Source organism: Pelobates fuscus, chromosome 7 (genome assembly GCF_036172605.1).
Source record: "Pelobates fuscus isolate aPelFus1 chromosome 7, aPelFus1.pri, whole genome shotgun sequence".
NCBI classification, from domain to species: Eukaryota; Metazoa; Chordata; class Amphibia; order Anura; family Pelobatidae; genus Pelobates; species Pelobates fuscus.
Window position 1 is genome coordinate 332,280 of NC_086323.1, and position 22,506 is coordinate 354,785.

At 44.2% G+C, this 22,506-nt stretch overlaps 1 protein-coding gene across 4 annotated transcripts in view; it reads left to right on the forward strand.

The window, feature by feature from the left end:
* The window catches only part of COL24A1 (collagen type XXIV alpha 1 chain), an 808,926-nt gene that overhangs the window by 269,913 nt on the left and 516,507 nt on the right, over positions 1 to 22,506 (forward strand). For all 4 annotated transcript variants that reach the window (XM_063427613.1, XM_063427615.1, XM_063427616.1 and 1 more), the window contains 2 exons: positions 11,847 to 11,900; positions 11,978 to 12,022. In XM_063427613.1, coding sequence (XP_063283683.1) covers positions 11,847 to 11,900; positions 11,978 to 12,022 — 99 coding nt within the window. The remainder of the gene's footprint in view (positions 1 to 11,846; positions 11,901 to 11,977; positions 12,023 to 22,506) is intronic.

A 22,506-nucleotide genomic window follows, 5' to 3' on the forward strand; every position in this document is an offset into this window, starting at 1 on the left:
GACTTTTATCCTTATGTATTTTAGGGAGTTGGTAAAATAATGGGGTTCTTGGATGCTGAACATTAAGGAACTTTTGTTCCCTATTGTTTAGAATCCCCAGTAGTTTACCCTGGTCTAGAAGTTGATTATAAGTTATTTTTATATCATTAATGGGGTCTTTTGGTATTTGTTTGTATGTTTTTACATCCATCAATAATCTTTGACATTCTTTAACATAGTTATCTTTTTCCATTAGAACTATCCCCCCTCCCTTATCAGCTGGTTTGATTACCAGTGTGTCATTCTTCTTAAGATCTTTAAGGGTATTTCTTTCTTTATTATTAAGATTATGTTCCCATATTTTTGGTGCTTTGAGATTTTTAACTTCCTTCATTACCATCTTTTCAAATGTAATGATCTCTTCTGAAATCAGAGGTTGGAGAGTAACTACAGCCGTCAATCCGTCGATTTTTTTTGGACCTTCAAATATACATAGATGAAGGAGAGATAAAAACCAAGACACATTTTAAAAAAGTAGATGTCAATAGTTATATTGAGGAGACAAGCTGCCATTTTTAATCCGTGGCTTACCAACGCACCTAAAGCACAACTGATGAGGATCAGGCGAAATTGTACTGACAATGAAGTTTTTAATATCCAATCTTGTAAAATTCTTAATGATTTTAAACAAAAAGGCTATAAAGCCCAACTATTAGATAAAGCTCAACGTGAAGTTGCTCTAAAAGATAGAGAGTCACTCCTACAGTACAAAACACCGCCCACTGAGACAGAGGAACGGAATCTAGCGTTCATTTGTGATTTCAGCTGCCAAAGTTATAAATTAAAAATAATTTTCTAAAAATATTGGCCAATTCTACAAAATGATACGTTCCTGAGTAAGGTTTTGCCAAATAAACCTATTTTTACCTATAGAGGAGTTCCCAGTTTAAAGACTAATTTAGTACGTAATCATATAAAAGAACGTGCAACGATTAAAAATGTCTTTAATCAAAAGAATGGCTTCTATGGCTGTTGCACATGTGGCACCTGCAGAAATAGCGGCCAAAAAAGAGACATATCACTTCATTCTCTACCTGTGAGTCTCAATTTCAAAGCAAACAGCCTAATAACTATAAAATAAATCAACTTATAACTTGCTATTCTAAACGAGTCATCTATCTTTTCACATGTTATGTAGGTAGGACCACTAGATCCCTCTATATAAGAATACAGGAGCATATCCGTAATATTAGGAAGGGTTTTGAGAAACACAGCCTTTCAGCACATTTTAAATATAAGCACAACTGTTATCCAGCCCAATTGACATTTATGGGTATTCAAATTGTTAACATCAATTGGAGGGGTGAGGATCCAATAAGGAAGATGGGACAACACGAGATGAGATGGATTTTCAATCTCAACACTATGATTCCCACTGGCCTTAATGGCGATTTTGAAATGTGTCATTTTTCATGATATTATTCAAGCAACATGTATTAATCCTCTATGTTTATTATGTGGTTGGAATAAATAGATGTATTTCCCTTTATAAGATGCTTATCACATCTACTCTATAGGATTCAAGTGAAGCTTTAATCACAGGTGATTGAAAACTACTATTATTAACTATGTCAAATCCTATTTCACTATATAATCTATTTCTGTAGCCATTGCTTTAAAGTGTTTCGAAAGGATCTATATACATGCTGTGGGAATGTCAATTTTTACTGTATTTAAATGTAATGCACAGTTTATTGATATATGTATGCTTGTTTTCCATTTATGCCCCAATCATTTTTCCTGCACGTTTGACAAAAATGAGGACGTCTTTCCAATATACAAGATATATGTACATCCTTCTACTTGCTTAACACATATTGCATAAAGAATATGGATAAAGGGCATACGGGAAGTGACAGGCATGAATATATGGTGCTCTGCCACTTTCCCCACTTATTGCCCACAAGCAAAATGGCGATCGCAATACCAGAAGTGACGCGGCAATGTGCCTGACGTCACTTCCGGTTACGGACGCAATAAAAAAAACGGAATTTGAAAAGCCACATTACACTCCCCCCAAACGAGTGATGTGATTGGCTAATGAATAAGGTAATCTACCAATGAAGAACCGGACCGGGATATTTAAACCAGAATGAGGAGAAGAGCAGTGAACACCGATTGAGAAAGCCCTCAAGTAGGGTGAAACGAGTCTCGGAAGTGAAGGATATTTATGGGACGTTTTTTTACTCTGCTTTATTTGTTTGTATTTTACTGCCTGCTGGCAAAATACATTTTTATTTTTTATCTAAGTCCCCTTTGATCTTCACCAAACCTGCTCCAAGAAGGGAAAGTGTCTCCCTTATTGACACTCATGCTGGTAAACTCAGAGCCTAGTACCTGGCTCTGAATAAGGTGAGCACCTATTTAAAGATACAGTATACTCACCTTTATAACTTAAGTTACTACACTATATTATCTTCTATTACGTTTTCCTTGCATCTCTTATCTCTGAGGGATTCCACCAACGCTCCAAAAAAAGGGGACAAGTACCACCAGACGGTACTAAAGCGCAAGTGATTTGAGCCTATCCCATCTTGGTAAAGCTACTCATTTTACAATACAACACAGGGGAACGTTTCCTTAAGACAGATATCGGTTGCCACACGGATTTTGAGGTTTATTTACTGCAGTGTTCTTTTGCGGCAAGCAATATATAGGCCCTACAAAAAGTGCCCTGAAAGTAAGAATAATAAAACACACATAATATGATAAAGGGTCTCCTGTCACTTTCGGTACACTGTAATTCATATCCATCGTTTAAACTCAGTGGTTTCTGTTGTGCTGGTCTTGAAAGAGCTCTACCCCATTGGAGATGAGGGGATTGTGTATTATTTTAATCATAATCAATACTTTGGATCACTTTAGTTCACTAATTATGGATATCACAAAATAGCATCTTTGCTACATTAAACATTCACTAATTTCATGCACTTTATTAGAAAGGTACTCTATTTTTAAATATGCACTTTAAATATAAATACGCACTCTTCATCTTCCCAGCCTTGTGTTTGAGAGCTTTTCTGGGAAGCACCCACCCTATCTGTGCAGCATGCTCTCCTCGGCTGTTCCCACCTCCAATAACCTCCGATCCAGTACTAGAACAATATTTAGTCTACCGCAATACAAAAATAAAGTAGCTTGATCCTCATTTTCCTACAGAGCACTGCAATTATGGAATAACCTCAGGGACACAGTCAAGTCTTCATTCAATCTAATATCCAATCTAATGGCAATATACCTCAGCACAGAATGAACCTGTCATGGTTGAATATATTTATCACCTGTTATGTGTTATATATATATATATTGTGAAGAAAAGAGACTTTTAATTCATGACTTTGTAAGGCCATTTGTTATTTTTATGTTTTATTAGTTCGGTAGATGAAACTACCGAACACCGACCACCCCTGGCTCATTATCTACAAAGGGAACTGTCGATTGAGTGCTCTCTCTGGGTGGCCATCTTGTTTGCACGAAAGGAGGCAGCAGGATTTGGTCGTTGAGTGTCTGGAACTAAAATCGTACACTCGACTTCCCGAACACTACTAAAAACATACGAACGCCTGCTTCCTTTCCACGAACAGCTAGGAGAGCGCCTTTCAGTAGTTTAGTTCCCACGAACAAGGGGGCTCCGTTCGTGCTTTCATTCATTTATTTGACTTTATCGAAATAGACATTCCGCACAGACTGAACTCATGTGTAATGGAACTCCCTGTACTCCGACTGAGTACCTTACGTTAATGGACGCTTCCTAGCTTGCGCCGAGGACCACAAGCACCGCACCGGACACCTTAACCACCGCAGACTCCACAACCGCCGTAGCTTAACTGGAGTCTCGCCGTCTTCCTTCCACCCTGGATCAGCCTCTGTCCTCCAGGACCATGTGGGAAAGACCTCTCCTCCAGGAGAGCATATCAGGAACAAGCTCTTAAAAGAGCTAAGTGATTAAAGCTCAGGGGAGTATGCAGAGCATAGCAATCCCCAGTGTGAGTATAGCTGTCCCCTCCAATCATGAGACAAGACTACGTGTTGAGGGTCAAGAAGAACTGACTCCAATGAAACTTTATTCCTTCTTATATACAGGGAGTGCAGAATTATTAAGCAAATTAGTATTTTGACCACATCATCCTCTTTATGCATGTTGTCTTACTCCAAGCTGTATAGGCTCGAAAGCCTACTACCAATTAAGCATATTAGGTGATGTGCATCTCTGTAATGAGAAGGGGTTTGGTCTAATGACATCAACACCCTATATCAGGTGTGCATAATTATTAGGCAACTTCCTTTCTTTTGGCAAAATGGGTCAAAAGAAGGACTTGACAGGCTCAGAAAAGTCAAAAATAGTGAGATATCTTGCAGAGGGATGCAGCACTCTTAAAATTGCAAAGCTTCTGAAGCGTGATCATCGAACAATCAAGCGTTTCATTCAAAAAAGTCAACAGGGTCGCAAGAAGCATGTGGAGAAACCAAGGCGCAAAATAACTGCCCATGAACTGAGAAAAGTCAAGCGTGCAGCTGCCAAGATGCCACTTGCCACCAATTTGGCCATATTTCAGAGCTGCAACATCACTGGAGTGCCCAAAAGCACAAGGTGTGCAATACTCAGAGACATGGCCAAGGTAAGAAAGGCTGAAAGACGACCACCACTGAACAAGACACACAAGCTGAAACGTCAAGACTGGGCCAAGAAATATCTCAAGACTGATTTTTCTAAGGTTTTATGGACTGATGAAATGAGAGTGAGTCTTGATGGGCCAGATGGATGGATTGGTAAAGGGCAGAGAGCTCCAGTCCGACTCAGATGCCAGCAAGGTGGAGGTGGAGTACTGGTTTGGGCTGGTATCATCAAAGATGAGCTTGTGGGGCCTTTTCGGGTTGAGGATGGAGTCAAGCTCAACTCCCAGTCCTACTGCCAGTTTCTGGAAGACACCTTCTTCAAGCAGTGGTACAGGAAGAAGTCTGCATCCTTCAAGAAAAACATGATTTTCATGCAGGACAATGCTCCATCAAACGCGTCCAAGTACTCCACAGCGTGGCTGGCAAGAAAGGGTATAAAAGAAGAAAATCTAATGACATGGCCTCCTTGTTCACCTGATCTGAACCCCATTGAGAACCTGTGGTCCATCATCAAATGTGAGATTTACAAGGAGGGAAAACAGTACACCTCTCTGAACAGTGTCTGGGAGGCTGTGGTTGCTGCTGCACGCAATGTTGATGGTGAACAGATCAAAACACTGACAGAATCCATGGATGGCAGGCTTTTGAGTGTCCTTGCAAAGAAAGGTGGCTATATTGGTCACTGATTTGTTTTTGTTATGTTTTTGAATGTCAGAAATGTATATTTGTGAATGTTGAGATGTTATATTGGTTTCACTGGTAAAAATAAATAATTGAAATGGGTATATATTTGTTTTTTGTTAAGTTGCCTAATAATTATGCACAGTAATAGTCACCTGCACACACAGATATCCCCCTAAAATAGCTATAACTAAAAACAAACTAAAAACTACTTCCAAAAATATTCAGCTTTGATATTAATGAGTTTTTTGGGTTCATTGAGAACATGGTTGTTGTTCAATAATAAAATTAATCCTCAAAAATACAACTTGCCTAATAATTCTGCACTCCCTGTACAAGTTTCCCAGCAAGGTTTCCACCCATGTGGACCTTGTGGGTAACTGGAACTGTACATTTAACAACCAATCAAAACATTACAACACAGTTAAACACCCATTCATTCCCACAAAATCCTCCCCTCTGCCTGTGATATAATTACTGAGCACAATGGGTTACAGTAATTATCACAGGCAGGAAAAATACAGTTTTTACACATATACTACAACTTAAAAAATATACATCCAATCTCCATAAATTACATATTCGAACTCAGCACACTTCAAATACAAACATATCCAAAATTCAGGCAATTCCATCCAGGGGTTAAAAAGTTAGTCGGGCTGTGCGGTCGGTCAATTTCACACTGAAAAATGGCTAAGTCCTAGTCGAATACACGAATGGGGCCGTTCGTGCATTTAGCTTAGTATAGCAGTGAGTTCAAATAGCCGAACAGGACTTAGTCTCTGTGGCTGGAAACTCAGTGGGGGAGAAGGTAAGGGTCAGCGGTGTTTGTTGAAATGTGCAGCCGATTTCAGTTCCATGAATATGGCTGCACACACCGTTGACCGCGTTCGAATGAACAAAGATGGCCGCCGCCACGTGTTCGACTATACGAACGTCGGCCACCCAGCGGTCGGCAATTAACATTGCTTTTAACCACCAGTCTGGGAGGTAAATTGACTAGCAATGGAGCTAAGCCGAAGGGAAAGGCGACTGCCAGGCGTGGTCGGGCCCCTACGCGAGTGGTCTCTAGACCTGTTCCACAACACTCCTCTGACAAGGACCTGGACAACCCCCACTCTCTCTCTGTATTAGACGAGTATCAGGTGGCCACCTCTGTCTCAAAGGACAAAGATTGAAACTACATCTTTCCTCCTCTAAAGAGACCTACCCGATGAGCCACGTTGGACAACGCGGTGGTTGGGGACTCCGCCACTCAAGCTGATCCAGAAGTGTTCTGGATGCCACCAGCGGACGCATGTTCGACTCTGATGACTGGATGCCTGCTGACCACTTCTGGCTCAGGAAGTCCTTGGATAACATTTGCGGTCTGAATACCCGCGGCCGCGCCCCACGCTACCGGATAATGTGGCTTGCACGCTGAAGTTTGACACTCATGCTGGTGTTAATGGCCTAAGGGGGCAGAGACCCTCACAAGGGAGTGGAGCGTGGTTTCAAGGAGGATAAGGACAAACTTTAAAAAGGACCCAATCCACCCCCCAGGCAGACCGATAGTGGCAGGGGTAGACTCTCTTTTGTCACCTCTGTCACACTATATTGATACTCTCCTTCAGCCTTTAGTTGTGAATACCCGTGCCTATTTAAAGGATTCTATTCACGTCCTCCAAACAATACAAGATATTGTTTGGTCAGATGAATTTTTTTTAGTGACTAGTGACGTGAGCATCCTGTACACTATTATCGAGCATCACAAGGGCTGCGAAGCAGTGGAATATTTTCTGAAGGAATCCGATTCTTTTAAGGATCAACAAATCGAGTTTAATATTAGAGGCATTCAAATGATTTTACAAAACATTTTTTTTTGGTTTGAAAATAGTTTCTATATTCAAAGGAGAGGTAGCGCCATGGGGACCAAGTTCGCACCCAGCTATGCTAATTTGTTTATGGCATATTGGGAAGAACTATTTATCTATGCCCAGCATGGCTGGAGTGCGAACTTGGTCCTCTATAGGCGGTACATTGATGATATTTTCTTTATTTGGAGAGGGGACCTATCTTCCCTTAATGAATTTCTGATATATCTTAATGCTAATTCTTGGGGTATTAAACTTACCTCAGAGATCAGTAAGCAAGAAGTCCATTTTTTGGACTTAAAGATCTCTATTAATAACAAAAAGATCGTGACTAGCACTTATTTTAAAACTGTCGACGTTAACAGTTACATTGACTGTGACAGTTGTCATTTTAAACCCTGGCTCTCTAACATCCCCAAAGGGCAATTCACAAGGCTTAAGAGAAATTGTATGGAAGAAGATACCTTTTTAAACCAATCTGAAGTTTTAAAAAAACAATTTTATCAAAAAGGATATGAGAAAGATGATATAGAAAAGCAATTTAAGGCAGTATGTATTAAACCTAGAGAATAACTTTTAATTTATAAAAAAAAAAAGGGATAACAGTAATCAAGAAAAAAGAGTCTCCTTCATCTGTGATTTTAACTCTCAGAGCCATTCCTTTCACAAAATTTTAAAGAAACATTGGCACATTTTAAAGCAAAATGAGGATCTGGATACTTTTATAGGAGATAAACCCCGGGTAATATATAGAGGTGCTAACAATTCTAAAAATATTTTAACTCATAGCTATATACCTAAGACAATGGGACCTAATAAAGATATACACGGCAATCCCCTGAAAGGTTTTTATAATTGCGGAACTTGCAGAGCTTGCAAAACCAGTAGAATCCTAACTAAGAAAACTGAAAAATTTCAGTCTAACACCACAAAAAGGGAATATAGTATCAAAGAGTTCATAACTTATAGCTCCAATAATATTATTTATTTATTAACGTGCATATGTGGCTTACAATATGTGGGGCGGACTATTCGACCACAAAAGACCCGAATTAGTGAACATCTAAGGAATATACAGAATGGAGTATTAACCCATTCTGTATCCGCACATATCCATGAAAATCATAATGGAGACACAAGAGTTTTGCACTTTATGGGGATTCAAAAGGTTTTAAAACCCTGGAGAGGAGGTGATTATTTAAGAATTTTAAATAAGACAGAGATGAGATGGATCTTTGATCTAGAAACCCTCTCCCCTCAAGGGTTAAATATCGATTTTGACATGTATAATTATATTTAAACCTGCCATGTAGGTTCTTTTACATCATCCATTGTTTTATATACGTTCTAACTATTTTTTATATGCTTATATCTTTTTATCTCTTTATTTATATATGGACTTTATTGTGGACTTAAATGGATCACAAGTTGCGATCCATTAATATATAAATATGATGTGCGAGCTATGTGGAACGCACATAAACTATCATTGGTGGCTCGTGGAACGCACGAAATCCGGAAATAAACGGTGAACAGCCATTGGTGGTCCGTGGAACGCATGCAATCCGGAAATAAAGTGAGAAGTACCGAAAACCGGAAGTGACGCGGCACGGCTACAGCAACCCGATGGGATCAAAAAAGAAAATTACGAGCACCATTGCTGATTGGCTATCTGGCGACGGGGGCGGGTTGGAAGTACCCGTTTCCCGTGCTAATATGTATATTTAAATGTATGTGAAGCTTGTGTATGGTTACTGCACCTGAGGAAGACGACTTTGTTCGTCGAAACGCGTTGTGCTACTGGGTACTTACCTATGAACAGCATCATTACAACTTTCATGTAAGAACTTTTATATTTTTTATGAATAAATAAGAATACTTACCTTTGTAACTGGTGTGCCTGTTCTACATTATTCATTTTGAGGAACAAGCTTCACACAGAGGAACACCCCTTGGATTTTTCCTTGCCACAACACACCATCACCCGAAAAACAGTCTGTCAGAAAAGGGTTATACCATTGGAACCCCCAGCATTTGATCTCTGGTTAAATATCTGTCTCTGTTTATATATCTTGGGTATTTTGTGTGTTATCCATTGGTTATATACACCACCACAGTGCATGCATCACATTTTATTCTGAGGTATTATACACTTGCGCTGCACACTGTCTTTTATTGTTTGCATCCACTTCCCTGTGGGATTTTTTGTGATTATTCCCACTTAGTGTGTTCTAGCAGCTCTATCTAGCGCCACGGTTTATACTTTTCCTTTTTTATTAATAAAATTAAGATTATTAGTAAACTAAAGCCAACATAATCTTCAGTTTTGGAAACATTTCCTAAAAAAGGTGCACATTTGATTCGAGTCAATACGGTATGTCCATTTTTTCTGTAAAGCAGCAGAATCTGTGTTTCTGCCCAAGTTATCGCTTTTTGAGATTTTAATGCTCCTTTTTTTCCTGAGGACTTTTTCATTGATCACATACACAAGATAAGACAAATGGTTCGAAGGTTCATTTTACAGTAAAAATAAATAAATACTAAAGTCCTTAAATAGAACGGAAGGTCTAAAACCTGGTCACCTGTCACAGAAAACCACCACTCTGACAGTGGTGAAAAAAATGGTCACACACATCACAGCGCCACTAAAGTGACAAAAAGAGGTGCATGACAAAATCTGCCAGGAAGTGTAAAGTGTGCAAACCGGAAACCAGATGAAGGAAACTACTGGTTCAAATACACAGTTTTGGCATACAAACAGCTGCACCACTTTGTATGTATAATCCCCAGTGCCTTTATGCTCATTTGCATTTTGAGCTAGGAATTCTGGGGATACAATTGTAACACATGATTTCTCTGAATTTTGTGGCTAATGAGATATGCAGGTGATGCACAGCTGTAATTTTTCTATCTGCATTGCATTGTGGGTTCTGTAAATATAAAAAATGTTTTTACCTCTTTTCACAAGCTAATCTACACGTTGGTTACAGTAGAAGTCAACCACGTGTTCCCTATACCTATGTGTAATGGGACACCGGCGAACGGTCCCCAGTCAGCACAGCGTGAATGCATTATTAGACCCACTTACGCTGATGGCACTAGAACCTGCAAAGACGGCGAACGGTCCCCAGTCAGCACAGCGTGAGTGCATCATTAGACCCACTTACGCTGATGGCACTAGAAGATTCCAGAAGTGCTTTCTGCATGTTCTCCTTTGTATAGTGCTGGCTGGCTGCCACAAAGCTCACAAGCCCCCTCTGTAAGAGAGCCCGTGTAACAGATCCCCTATACTCCGGCTGAGTGTATCCGTGAAGAATCTCCCGACATCCAAGCATAGAAGAAGTTGTAGTGATTATAACTCCCAATCCCCAAAACACGAGCCAAGACTTCATGAATGGGTAATGGGTACACTTCAGTTGCTGTAACTAAGCCATTTCATGAAATAACTGGCAAAAAGCTAGATCCATTTGTTGATAAGAACTAATATTTTGACTCAAACCAAAAAAAAAAGTATTTTAAGTTCTTAATCAGATGATACAGGCAATTAAAACATGGGACAAATAAGTCCCTTGGTCCTCAAAGGGTTAATGGAAGCCACAGCTGGCCTTTTCTGCAGGTCCCCATGCAAGGGGCACTCCCTCCTGGACCTGAGTGGGGACAGTAACACAAAACAATGACCCAATGACAATGGCACCCAGGTCCAGGACACTCCCCATTATCTCCCAGGTACAGAGGAGGGATTATACTGTTTATGTGGGTTGAGTTGCTGTCTTAAACTCCATTATCTCTAGGTACTGAAAATATTCCCGCTTTCATAAACTCACAAAAACACGTTAAAATACATAGTCATATTTCTTACAACCCAAACCCCATAGCTTGGATCTGAGCGCACAACATATCCGAAGAGCGCTCAGATCCCACCAACATAGTCGAATCGCCACTGGGGTGAAGAATAGATAGACCGCTCTGGAGAGGTCTGCCCAAAAATAGTTACATATTTTCAGGCATAGCGGTTAGTCTAGTTAGAGAGCTTTCATACAAAATAAAAAGTTAATACATTAAAAGGGAGAACGGGTCCCCTGGCTCATAGTGTGGGGTTTGTTCAGGAGATCTCGTTGAACAATCTGTCGAATAGCCCTCTCCTGTGTTCGGGCTGTCGAGTGGCTACCTCAGTTCCAGGCACTCGACGACCAAGTCCCGCTGCATTCTTTGATGCGAAAAGATGGCCGGCTTTTTCTCCACCAAGTGGCGTTCAGTTATACAAACGGCGGCCACACAAAGAGAATTATGGCTTTACTGGCCCTTTCTACTTACCTCGTTGGTGGGCAGGAGGCTGTTAGCCTAAGTCACTATTCCTAACATACTAACTCTAGGTCAGGCCTTGTTTTAAAGGCTCATTATTTTCCTTGTGTTTTACTTTTTGTACATATTATTTAGCATTTTACCTGCTTAAGTGTCACATTAAATGAGCCAAACAATTATTAATACTTGACTTATTCATTTAAAACATTTTAGCAAACCCTTACCTGAAATGAATGTTTCAGCAAAATACGGCAGACCGGTAAGCCCAGGTTACCTAGGAGACATGGTTTCTGAAAGGAAGGTATCACTGCACTTTCACTGTCACTAAAAAAAGCTCTCCTATTTATTTTCAAGGGTTTTATTGGAATAGCTGGCGTGCCGGGGCCTCCTGGGCCGGAGGGGGAGAGAGTAAGTACAATCAATTCCTAAAATACTGCGTGACTAATGGAATGAATGAATCTTTAATCATCTATGTGTTCACTCAGGGGATACCAGGACCTGCTGGGAAGAAAGGAATCAAAGGTAGAACGGTAAGAAATACATTGTATTCTAAAAATTGTATTTTATTGTTTAACCAGTTCATAATCAGTTTAGGTTTTAGTAGTACCTGTAACCTGAATGGATAAAACAACGTGAAGTAATGAATATAGACATATACCATCCTCATCCTACTATGTGTAAAACCTACAAGTTAAAGAGCAAAGCGCTCTGTCAAACAAGTTACTTGTAGCTTTAAACCCCCCCCCCCCCCCCTTTTCTCATAGGGAGACTATTTATAGAGAAGGGAATACCGTATGAATTATATCAGAAATGAGAATTCTAACCATACACCTGGAGACATAAAATTGGTAAAAACGTGATTGGCAAAAGTCAAATACAATATGCTGATAATTCAAAACACAAATCGTGTAACATCCCTGTAATAAGTTGTGACCATGATGTATAATCGGTGACCGATAGGGTCAGTATATTGTATGTGTAACGTTCTTCCTCACCTTGGGGTCTCTGCACTAAGCTGCCGTGCGCTTGCATGAATGACACTTGCGGCATGTTAATGGACGCCGGCCGCTGCGGATCCATGGCCAAATATACCCCCACGTCCGCTCATGTGATTGACGATCTCGGCGGGCACATGACGTCACGCAAGCGCGCGCACGTTTTAAGGTCAAAGACCGATTCCGGCCAATCGGAAGACTTTAAAAGGTATTTAAAGGACCACTCGTTTTCCTGGCACTACAGTGCCCTGAGGGTGGCCCCACAGTCAGGTAATGGGTGTTTTTTAAATAGGTAAGTGAAATAATGAGCCCCTCCCACAATTACAGGCCAAAAGGCCCTTAATACACACACACACATATAAATGTAATACATAACAGGTCATAAATATATTCAACCATGACAGGTGCATTCTGTATTGAGGTATATTGCCATAGATCTCTTAAAAGATTTTAGATTGAATGAAGATGTGACTGTGTCCCTGAGGTTAATCCATAGTTGTGGTGCTCTGTAGGAAAATGAGGATTGAGACACTTTATTTTTGTATATAATAACATATGATCTATAGCTTACACTATATAATAACATATCACCTATCCCACACATTATATAACAACATGTTACTGGTCCCAAACATTATTTAGAACATATTTTATAAGGAAGGATACATTGAGATTTCTCTCATTTTGAACTATGTCCTGCAAAACATTGCATTGTTACAGTAGGGTAAGTAGAATATTAAAACGTTATATTAAAGTACACCTATACATTAAACACAGAACAAGTAATAAATTGAGGCATTACTTAACTCCAACGAGCCATGCAGACCCCCTCCTGCTGCACAGGCTGGACCTCTATATATAGATGCAGACGTGACATCACACCCACTCTTAAAGTGACCACATCATCATCAAATCTAATTAGTTTTGGATCGCAGTGATAACGTGGAAATTAGGTAAGCCTATTTAAGGTAAGCCTATTTAAGGCTTGTTGTAGTGATAACCTTGTGATTTCCATAATTGCGATGCTCTGTAGGAAAATTATGATCGAGCCACTTTATTTTTGTATTGAGGTAGACTAAATAAAGTGCTAGTACTGGATCGGAGGTTATAGGAGGTGGGAACAGCTGGGGAGACCATTCTACTCAGGTAAGGTTGGAGCTTCCCAGAAATGCTCTTGAACACAAGGCTGGAAAGATAAAGGGTGTGCCTGGATTTAGCTCTTTTAACATATCAAAATGGTGGGTGAAATTATATTGTAGCACAATGCGGCAGAACAAGTTCTACAATGTATTAGGTTTATGAAGTAGCATTTGCAGCACAGGTGCATACACTATATACCCATAATCAATTATGGATATTAGCAAATGTTTCCTTACCCCAGCTTCAAACTGTTTTTTTTTTAGCCTTCTTTTGGATCAACAGCAAAAAACAAATGTGAGGAAGGCTGAACTTGATGGACGCAAGTCTCTTTTCAGCTATGTAACTATGTAATAATAAAGCGTCACCTATCTCGCACGTTACATAATAACGCGTCACCTATCCCGCACGTTACATAATGACGCTGTTACGGACCATTTCAGCAGACAAGGGGTTAAAATCCGTTTAGGCAATATGCCCCTTTCTGAGAGACAGGCACAGCTACTGCAGAACACCAAACTCCCGAACTGGATACAAAATAGCACTCCAAACTGGAACCTCACGAATAGCTGCTAGCAGACGAAACACCAAACACCAAAGTGCCTGGTAGGCATCCTCCAGCCACATCTCCTGCCATACCCGGAGCTCCAATTCTTTTACCCATTCCTCCCGGGGCTGCTCTCCCAGGAAGGGCATCCGCAGGGCTAGTCGCTTCTGCAAACGCTGATCTTCCTTGGGGAGTCGCTCACCCTGTTGGTACTCCACAATGCCCAATGCCTGGTACCAGATGCCTTTACGGACTGCATCTCGGTCATCCATGGCACCCTCATCGAACTCCACTGCTGGTTCCATGCTGGTGCTGTCAGGGTCGCTGTACTCAGACATGCGTTGCCCTCAAATTGTAAAATCCAGAGCAATGGTGTCTCCTGTAGGCTGTAGGAACGATCCCGCCGCTTGCCACCAATTGTTACGGACCGTTTCAGCAGAAAAGGGGTAAAAATCAGTTCAGGCGATAATCCCCTTTTCACAGACAGGCACAGCTACTGTAAAAGCACCAAAACACATGAATTCGGATATAAATGAATGCACCAAACTCCCGAACTGCATACAAGGGAATAAGGTAGCACTCCAAACTGGAACCTCACGAATAGCTGCTAGCAGACGAACAGGAAAAGCAGACATCAGCTTACACTCCTAGCAATCAATCTCCAACAGCATACAGTGAATCCCCCCAAGAACGAGACAAGGCTCCGTGTTGAGGGTCAAGCAGTGGTCTGAGGTGCTGGCACACCCAGCCTGGTTTTTATTACAAGTGTACACTGTAACGGAACCGCTGGCACCCCGACCGGGTACCCTCCGCTGACGGATGCTCCTAGTGCTTTCCGAGGTCTCCAAGCACTCCACCAGACACCATAATCACTGTAGACTCCCACGAACCGCCGCAGCTTGGTTGGGGTCTCGCCACGCTACCCACTCTGGACCCACGACCAGGGTCTAGCTTCCAGTAGATGGACCTCTCCGAATTCCAGAGCGCAGGAACAGGAACCAGCTCTTAGCAGAGCTCAGCGATTATACCCTGGGGAGTATAGTGATTATAGCAATCCCCAGAGTGTAGTTCTCCAATCCCCCCAAACATGAGCCGAAACTTCATGAAGGTACAAGATGATCTGAGGTGCTAGCACACCCAGTCTGCTTTTATTTCCATCTTACACATAAAAGACCGCCCACAGGGGCGGGGTAAAACAGCCAATAGCATAACGGTTACAACCCACAAGTTCCCTCCCCTCAGATAAACATATAACATAATTATTACAGCCAGGGAAAATACAGTTTTTATACATGTGCTATAACTTGAAAACCCTACATCCAATATTCATAACAATTACATATTTGAACTCAGCACACTTCAAACATAAACCCTTCCAAAAATCAGCCAAATCCCTCCAGTGGATCAAAAGTTAGCTGGAAGTCCTTTATGACCGACCGCAAGCACAATTTCCTGCCCAAAACAGTTCCATAGATTTGGGCTGTGCGGTCGGTCAATTTCATGCGGAAAAACGACTAAGTCCCTGTGACAGACCCCTTTCTAGTGTAACAGATACCATCTCGGAGAATTGCCGTTGCATATGGATTATTGTGGATTTCGGGTACTTGTGGATCCGTACGGTATACATCGCCACGTGGAGAGAACAATGGGTCGCGGCCATTTTGACCGCGTGGACTAATGACCGAACTTTCCACTCGACGAATTCCGACCTTACCAACGACATACGCCCATGCTAGTCGACGGATCCAAAGTACCGAACCAAAGACACCCGGTCCAACAGAGAGTTTTCGTTTATTTTGTATAGTTTTTGAGTAATTGGTGCAAACGTGTATCTGGCGAACGGCCCAACCGATCTAGGGGATTTTCACGTATGTTGTTCCCCTAGATCTCCGTTCCCTAATACGCGTAGCACAATGTATTTTCGTTGCATATTGTGTGTGTTATATAAACTTGTAATAATGTTATAATATTCTGCTCGGTACAGTGGGAGTGACTCCCACTGTAAATGTATTATCTCCTCCGGATACGGGGAGGAGTTGTTGTACGGCATAAAAGCCCGAGTTACCGAATAAAGATTATTCCTACTTTTGACCCTCAACACAGAGTCTCGTCTCGTGCTTGGAGGGGATAACTATTACTTGGATATCGTAATTATGGGGAACCTGTTATGCTGTAGCTAACTTCGTGCTTGGAGGGGATAACTATTGCTTGGATATCGTAATTATGGGGAACCTGTTATGCTGTAGCTAACTTCGTGCTTGGGGAAAAGAACACCTTCTCAGCGGCGTAAACCCCTACTACACCGGGGTGCCGCTACAATTGGTGGCAGCGGCGGGATCGTTCTTTCACCCCAGAAGGACAGCTACCGAGAGCAATCAGGATGGAGGCCTACTACGGAAGGTTGAAACGATCTACTCTAAAAGACTTGTTGGAGAGCCGTGGTCGTTCGGCTAGCAACAAAAAGAAAAGAGACATTTTGGCAGAGTTGGTCGCATTGGACTTAGCTGAACAGAATGACGGACTGGATGTCGAACCAAACCCAGAACCGGAGATCGCTTTGGTCCGAACGCCAGCAGATGAACAATTCGACCACGAGGTGAGGGTAAGGCTGGCTCACTACGGACCCAACCCCTCACCTAGGATTGTAACCCAAGTCATTGCGGCAGTCGATGCCAACCGGCGCCAGACTTCCACTGGCACCAGTCCAATTGCGGGGACTTTCCAAACTCCCGAGGAAAAGAGGAAAGTACACTTTGCCGCTTTTAAAAATTTTGTGGAAGCAGAGGGGGAGATTGACCAATACCTAGCGGACTTTGAACGTCAATGTGCCCTACATAAAGTACCCTCCGAGGAGTGGGTCAAAATTTTGTCTGGCAAATTATCCGGACGAGCCAGCGATGCTTTCCGGGCGATCCCGGACCATGAGGTGGGAAGCTACCGATTGGTAAAAGAAGCTCTATTGTCCCGATATGCGGTAACCCCCGAAGCATATCGGAGACGCTTCCGGGAATCCCGAAAGCAAACCGGTGACTCCTACACCGAATGGGCCTGCCGATTACAACGCACGGCTGGCCACTGGATGGATGGGTGCCAAGCTACCACCGCGGAGGAGGTTTTACAGTTGTTTTTGTTGGAACATTTTTTTGAAAAGGTGGACAAGGAGCTCAGAGAGTGGATTCGGGATAGGAGACCACTTACCCTACCCGAAGCCGCCCGGTTGGCCGACGAGTATGCAGACGCCCGCAAACCCGATCTCTCGGTCCAAAAGACAGCTGCCCGAGTAGAAAGCCGCCCTGTCGGCCCTACTCCAACCACCCCCACTATCCAACCTAGCTACAACACTTCCTCCCGCTTCACCCAGTCAAGTGTCCCGGACCGCCGGCGGTGCCATAGGTGTCAGCAAGTGGGTCACCTGAGGGACAAATGCCCACTTGATCCCGCTCGACAAACGTCCTGGAGAAAGCCCGCTGAAGGGAACCCCCGACCTTTTACCTCAGGGGCCCATTGCATTGAAGCCCAACCCCTGGGGGAAGAGCAATGGGAGATTTTACACGAGGCCAATCCCCTATATGCGGCTGCTGTAGACAACCGGCAGCATCACCGACAAACAGTCCGAGTGAATGGACAAGTTGTCAGTGGGTTACGAGACACTGGGGCCACCTTAACCTTGATTCAACACGACCTGGTCCCAGAAAAAGAACATACTGGCCAAACGGTGGCCGTTAGAGTGGCCGGGGGTGCAGTACATCGCCTCCCCACGGCCCGAGTGCATTTGGATTGGGGGGTGGGAGCTGGCCAAGTGAATGTGGGCCTGATGAAAGGGCTACCCGCGGAAGTACTTTTGGGAAATGACTTAGCCCCGCTGTTGTCCGCTTTTGCTCCTCAAGGCCCTGCTGGAGCCTGCCCTGTCACCACCCGGGCTCAGGCTCGTGCAATTGGAATCGGCCCGCCAGTCGCGGAGACCCAGGTAAGATCTGACCCTCCGACTGTGACCTTAGGACAGACCCCCTTAGACTGGGATACCCCTGAGACTTTTGGGAGGGAGACGCGGGAAGACGTCACTCTCCGGAAATATAGGGATAAGGCAGGGAAAGGGGAACCGGGGACAGATGGGGAAAGCTACGAGTGGGTGGGGGATAGACTGTATAGGATCCCCCAGGAGGCCGCAGCAGGTAAAAACCCCGTCCCACGGAAGCAACTAGTGCTACCGAAAAAATACAGGCGAGAGATCATGAGGATCGCTCACGATATACCCTTAGCTGGCCATTCAGGAGTACGTCGCACGGCCCATAGGATTACCCAGAATTTCTTCTGGCCAGGGTTTAACCGGGACGTGCGACAATATTGCAGAACCTGTGACACTTGCCAACGGGTGGGTAAGAGGGGAGATCGCCCGAAGGCCAAATTAATGTCGATGCCGATCATTGGGGAACCCTTCTATAGGGTCGCCGTCGACATTGTAGGCCCCCTAGCGCGACATAGCCCGTCCGGTAAGAAGTACATTCTTACCGTGGTGGACTATGGGACCCGGTACCCCGAGGCGGTGCCCCTGCCGAATATTGAAGCGGAGACGGTAGCCGATGCCTTGGTTAAGATATTCACTCGGGTGGGATTCCCTAAAGAAATCCTATCCGACCAAGGAACCCAGTTCACTGCCGTACTCACACAGCAGTTATGGAAAGTGTGCCACATTAAACCCCTGCTCAGTTCCCCGTACCACCCCCAAACTAACGGTCTCTGTGAGCGCTTTAATGGGACTCTCAAACAAATGTTGAGGACCTTTACGGACGGTTGCAGAGACTGGGAGAGATTCTTACCCCACCTGTTATTTGCGTATAGGGAGGTCCCCCAAGAATCTACGGGTTTTTCTCCCTTTGAGTTATTGTATGGGAGGAGGGTGCGAGGACCCCTCGATCTCATTCGGGACCACTGGGAAGGGGAAACCGAACAGGCAGGGACACCTATTGTGCCATATGTCCTGGAGCTCCGGGACCGCATGGAGCAACTCTCCCTATTAGTAAGGGAGAATCTCCAGGCGGCCCAGGGGCGACAGAAACGATGGTACGATAGGGGTGCCCGGCAACGACTATTCCACATAGGGCAGAAGGTATTGGTGCTAAAACCGGTGAAGGACAACAAACTGCAGGCTGCGTGGCAGGGTCCTTACAAGGTTTTAGCCCAACTCTGTGATACCACCTACCTTATTGCCAGCTGTGCAGATGAAAGGATCCAACGCTCCTTTCATGTGAACATGTTGAAAGAGTACCAAGAGCGACAGGAAGATGTTAACGCTGTTTGTGCCCCAGCTACTGATGACCCCAAAAATTTACCCCTACCTGACCTGCTGGAAAAGGAGACTCACCCCGACCCAGTTAGCCTAGTGAAGCTGGGAGAACGACTGAACCCTACGGAGCTAGAGCAGGCTAGACAGCTCCTATGGGAGAAGCAGAGTACCTTCTCCCAGGAGCCAGGATACACAACCCTGGCCATACACAGAGTAGAGACCCCAGGGCAGGCCCCCCTCCGACAACCCCCGTACCGTATTCCGGAAGCCGTCCGGGACGGAATGCTGAAGGAAATACGGGAAATGACACAGCTGGGGGTCATTGAGCCATCCGACAGTCCCTGGGCCTCTCCCGTAGTCTTAGTCCCCAAGAAAGACGGAACCACTCGGTTCTGCGTCGACTACAGGCGGCTAAATGAAAAGACTACCACTGACGCTTACCCCATGCCTCGGGTAGACGAATTATTAGATCGCATAGCCAGGGGTAACTACCTCTCTACCATAGACCTCTGCAAGGGTTATTGGCAGATCCCCCTGGCCGAGGATGCCGTCCCCAAGTCGGCCTTTGTCACCCCGTTTGGCTTATACCAATTTAAGGTCATGCCATTCGGGATGAAAAATGCCCCGGCTACGTTCCAGCGAATGGTGGATCGGCTCCTCGATGGCTTCCAGGAGTTTGCGTGTGCATACCTGGATGACATTGCGATCTACAGTGAGTCTTGGGAAGAACATTTAGTCCACGTAGGGGTAGTCCTAGATAAGATTCATGCCGCGGGCCTGACACTAAAACCCGAGAAATGCCATCTAGGAATGGCCGAGGTCCAATACCTGGGACACCGGGTGGGGTGTGGAAACCAGAGACCGGAGCCTGCCAAGGTTGAGGCAGTAGCAAACTGGCCCACACCGAATACCAAGACCCAGGTACTGGCCTTCTTAGGGACCGCCGGGTACTATAGACGCTTTGTCCCTGATTATAGCACGGTAGCCAAACCTTTGACTGACTTGACCAAAAAGAATTTACCCAGACAGGTCCTGTGGTCTCCCGCTTGCGAAGCCGCATTTCAATCTCTCAAACATGCTCTTGTTAATGCTCCTGTCTTGGCTGCCCCAGTACCTAACAAACGTTTCCTTGTACATACAGACGCTTCCATGTATGGACTGGGGGCTGTGCTGAGCCAAATCGGGGACGATGGAAAAGAGCATCCGGTCGCATACCTCAGCCGAAAGCTGTTACCGAGGGAAGTGAGTTATGCGGCCGTAGAGAAAGAGTGCCTGGCCCTGGTATGGGCATTGAAAAAACTAACGCCTTATTTGTATGGACAGGAATTCTCTTTGGTAACAGATCACAATCCATTGGTATGGCTTAACCGGGTCGCAGGAGACAACGGGCGATTGCTGAGATGGAGCTTGGCCCTGCAAACGTACAATTTCACCATCAGCTATCGACCCGGTAAGCTAAATGGCAACGCCGATGGGTTGTCTCGACAACTGGACAATTCTCCGGACAAATGAATTCCGGTCATCCCTAAGTTAATCCGAAAGGATCAATCCAGGTCTGCCGGAGTGTACCACTAGGAGGGAGCCATGTGACAGACCCCTTTCTAGTGTAACAGATACCATCTCGGAGAATTGCCGTTGCATATGGATTATTGTGGATTTCGGGTACTTGTGGATCCGTACGGTATACATCGCCACGTGGAGAGAACAATGGGTCGCGGCCATTTTGACCGCGTGGACTAATGACCGAACTTTCCACTCGACGAATTCCGACCTTACCAACGACATACGCCCATGCTAGTCGACGGATCCAAAGTACCGAACCAAAGACACCCGGTCCAACAGAGAGTTTTCGTTTATTTTGTATAGTTTTTGAGTAATTGGTGCAAACGTGTATCTGGCGAACGGCCCAACCGATCTAGGGGATTTTCACGTATGTTGTTCCCCTAGATCTCCGTTCCCTAATACGCGTAGCACAATGTATTTTCGTTGCATATTGTGTGTGTTATATAAACTTGTAATAATGTTATAATATTCTGCTCGGTACAGTGGGAGTGACTCCCACTGTAAATGTATTATCTCCTCCGGATACGGGGAGGAGTTGTTGTACGGCATAAAAGCCCGAGTTACCGAATAAAGATTATTCCTACTTTTGACCCTCAACACAGAGTCTCGTCTCGTGCTTGGAGGGGATAACTATTACTTGGATATCGTAATTATGGGGAACCTGTTATGCTGTAGCTAACTTCGTGCTTGGAGGGGATAACTATTACTTGGATATCGTAATTATGGGGAACCTGTTATGCTGTAGCTAACTTCGTGCTTGGGGAAAAGAACACCTTCTCAGCGGCGTAAACCCCTACTACACCGGGGTGCCGCTACAGTCCCATTTCGAACGGGACTTAGTCTCTGGAGCTGCAAGTTCCGTATGGGAGAAGGTAAGGGTCAGCGGTGTTCGGCAGAATGTGTAGCCGATTTTAGTTCCACAGAATCTTTAGCATACACCGCTGACCGCATTCGACTGAACAAAGATGGCCGCCGCCACGTGCAATTAACCGGCAGTAACCTCACAGCCTGGGAGGTAAATTGCCTGCACACTTTAACTTCTGGGTGGTCCGCCTGTGTGGTACTTGGTTCAGTAAGCCCTATTTACTGAACCAAGTGGGGGAAAGCCAGGAACAAGTTATTTTACCGGTCTGGGGACATAGTCTTAAAGGGGCATTGTTCAGCAAAGTCACAATATGTCCCCAGACGGTTCTTAAAGGGCCATACACACCAATAAAAGTCCATACGTTTTCAGGGGCCATAGTCTTAAAGGGTATTGTTACCCAAAGTCTCAATATGTCCCCAGACAGTTCTTAAAGGGCCAGCAGCAGTACAATAAAATACCATTCACTGTACTTAAAGGGCCAGCAGTTGCACAATAAAATACAATATGCCCCAAATAATCCAGGGGCCATAGTCAGCAGGTAGGAGGCGGGCAAACAGGTTTCTCCAATGCCCAGTTGCGAGGTTGGTTTCGTCACATTTCTCCCCTTTTCCAAACAGACTAAC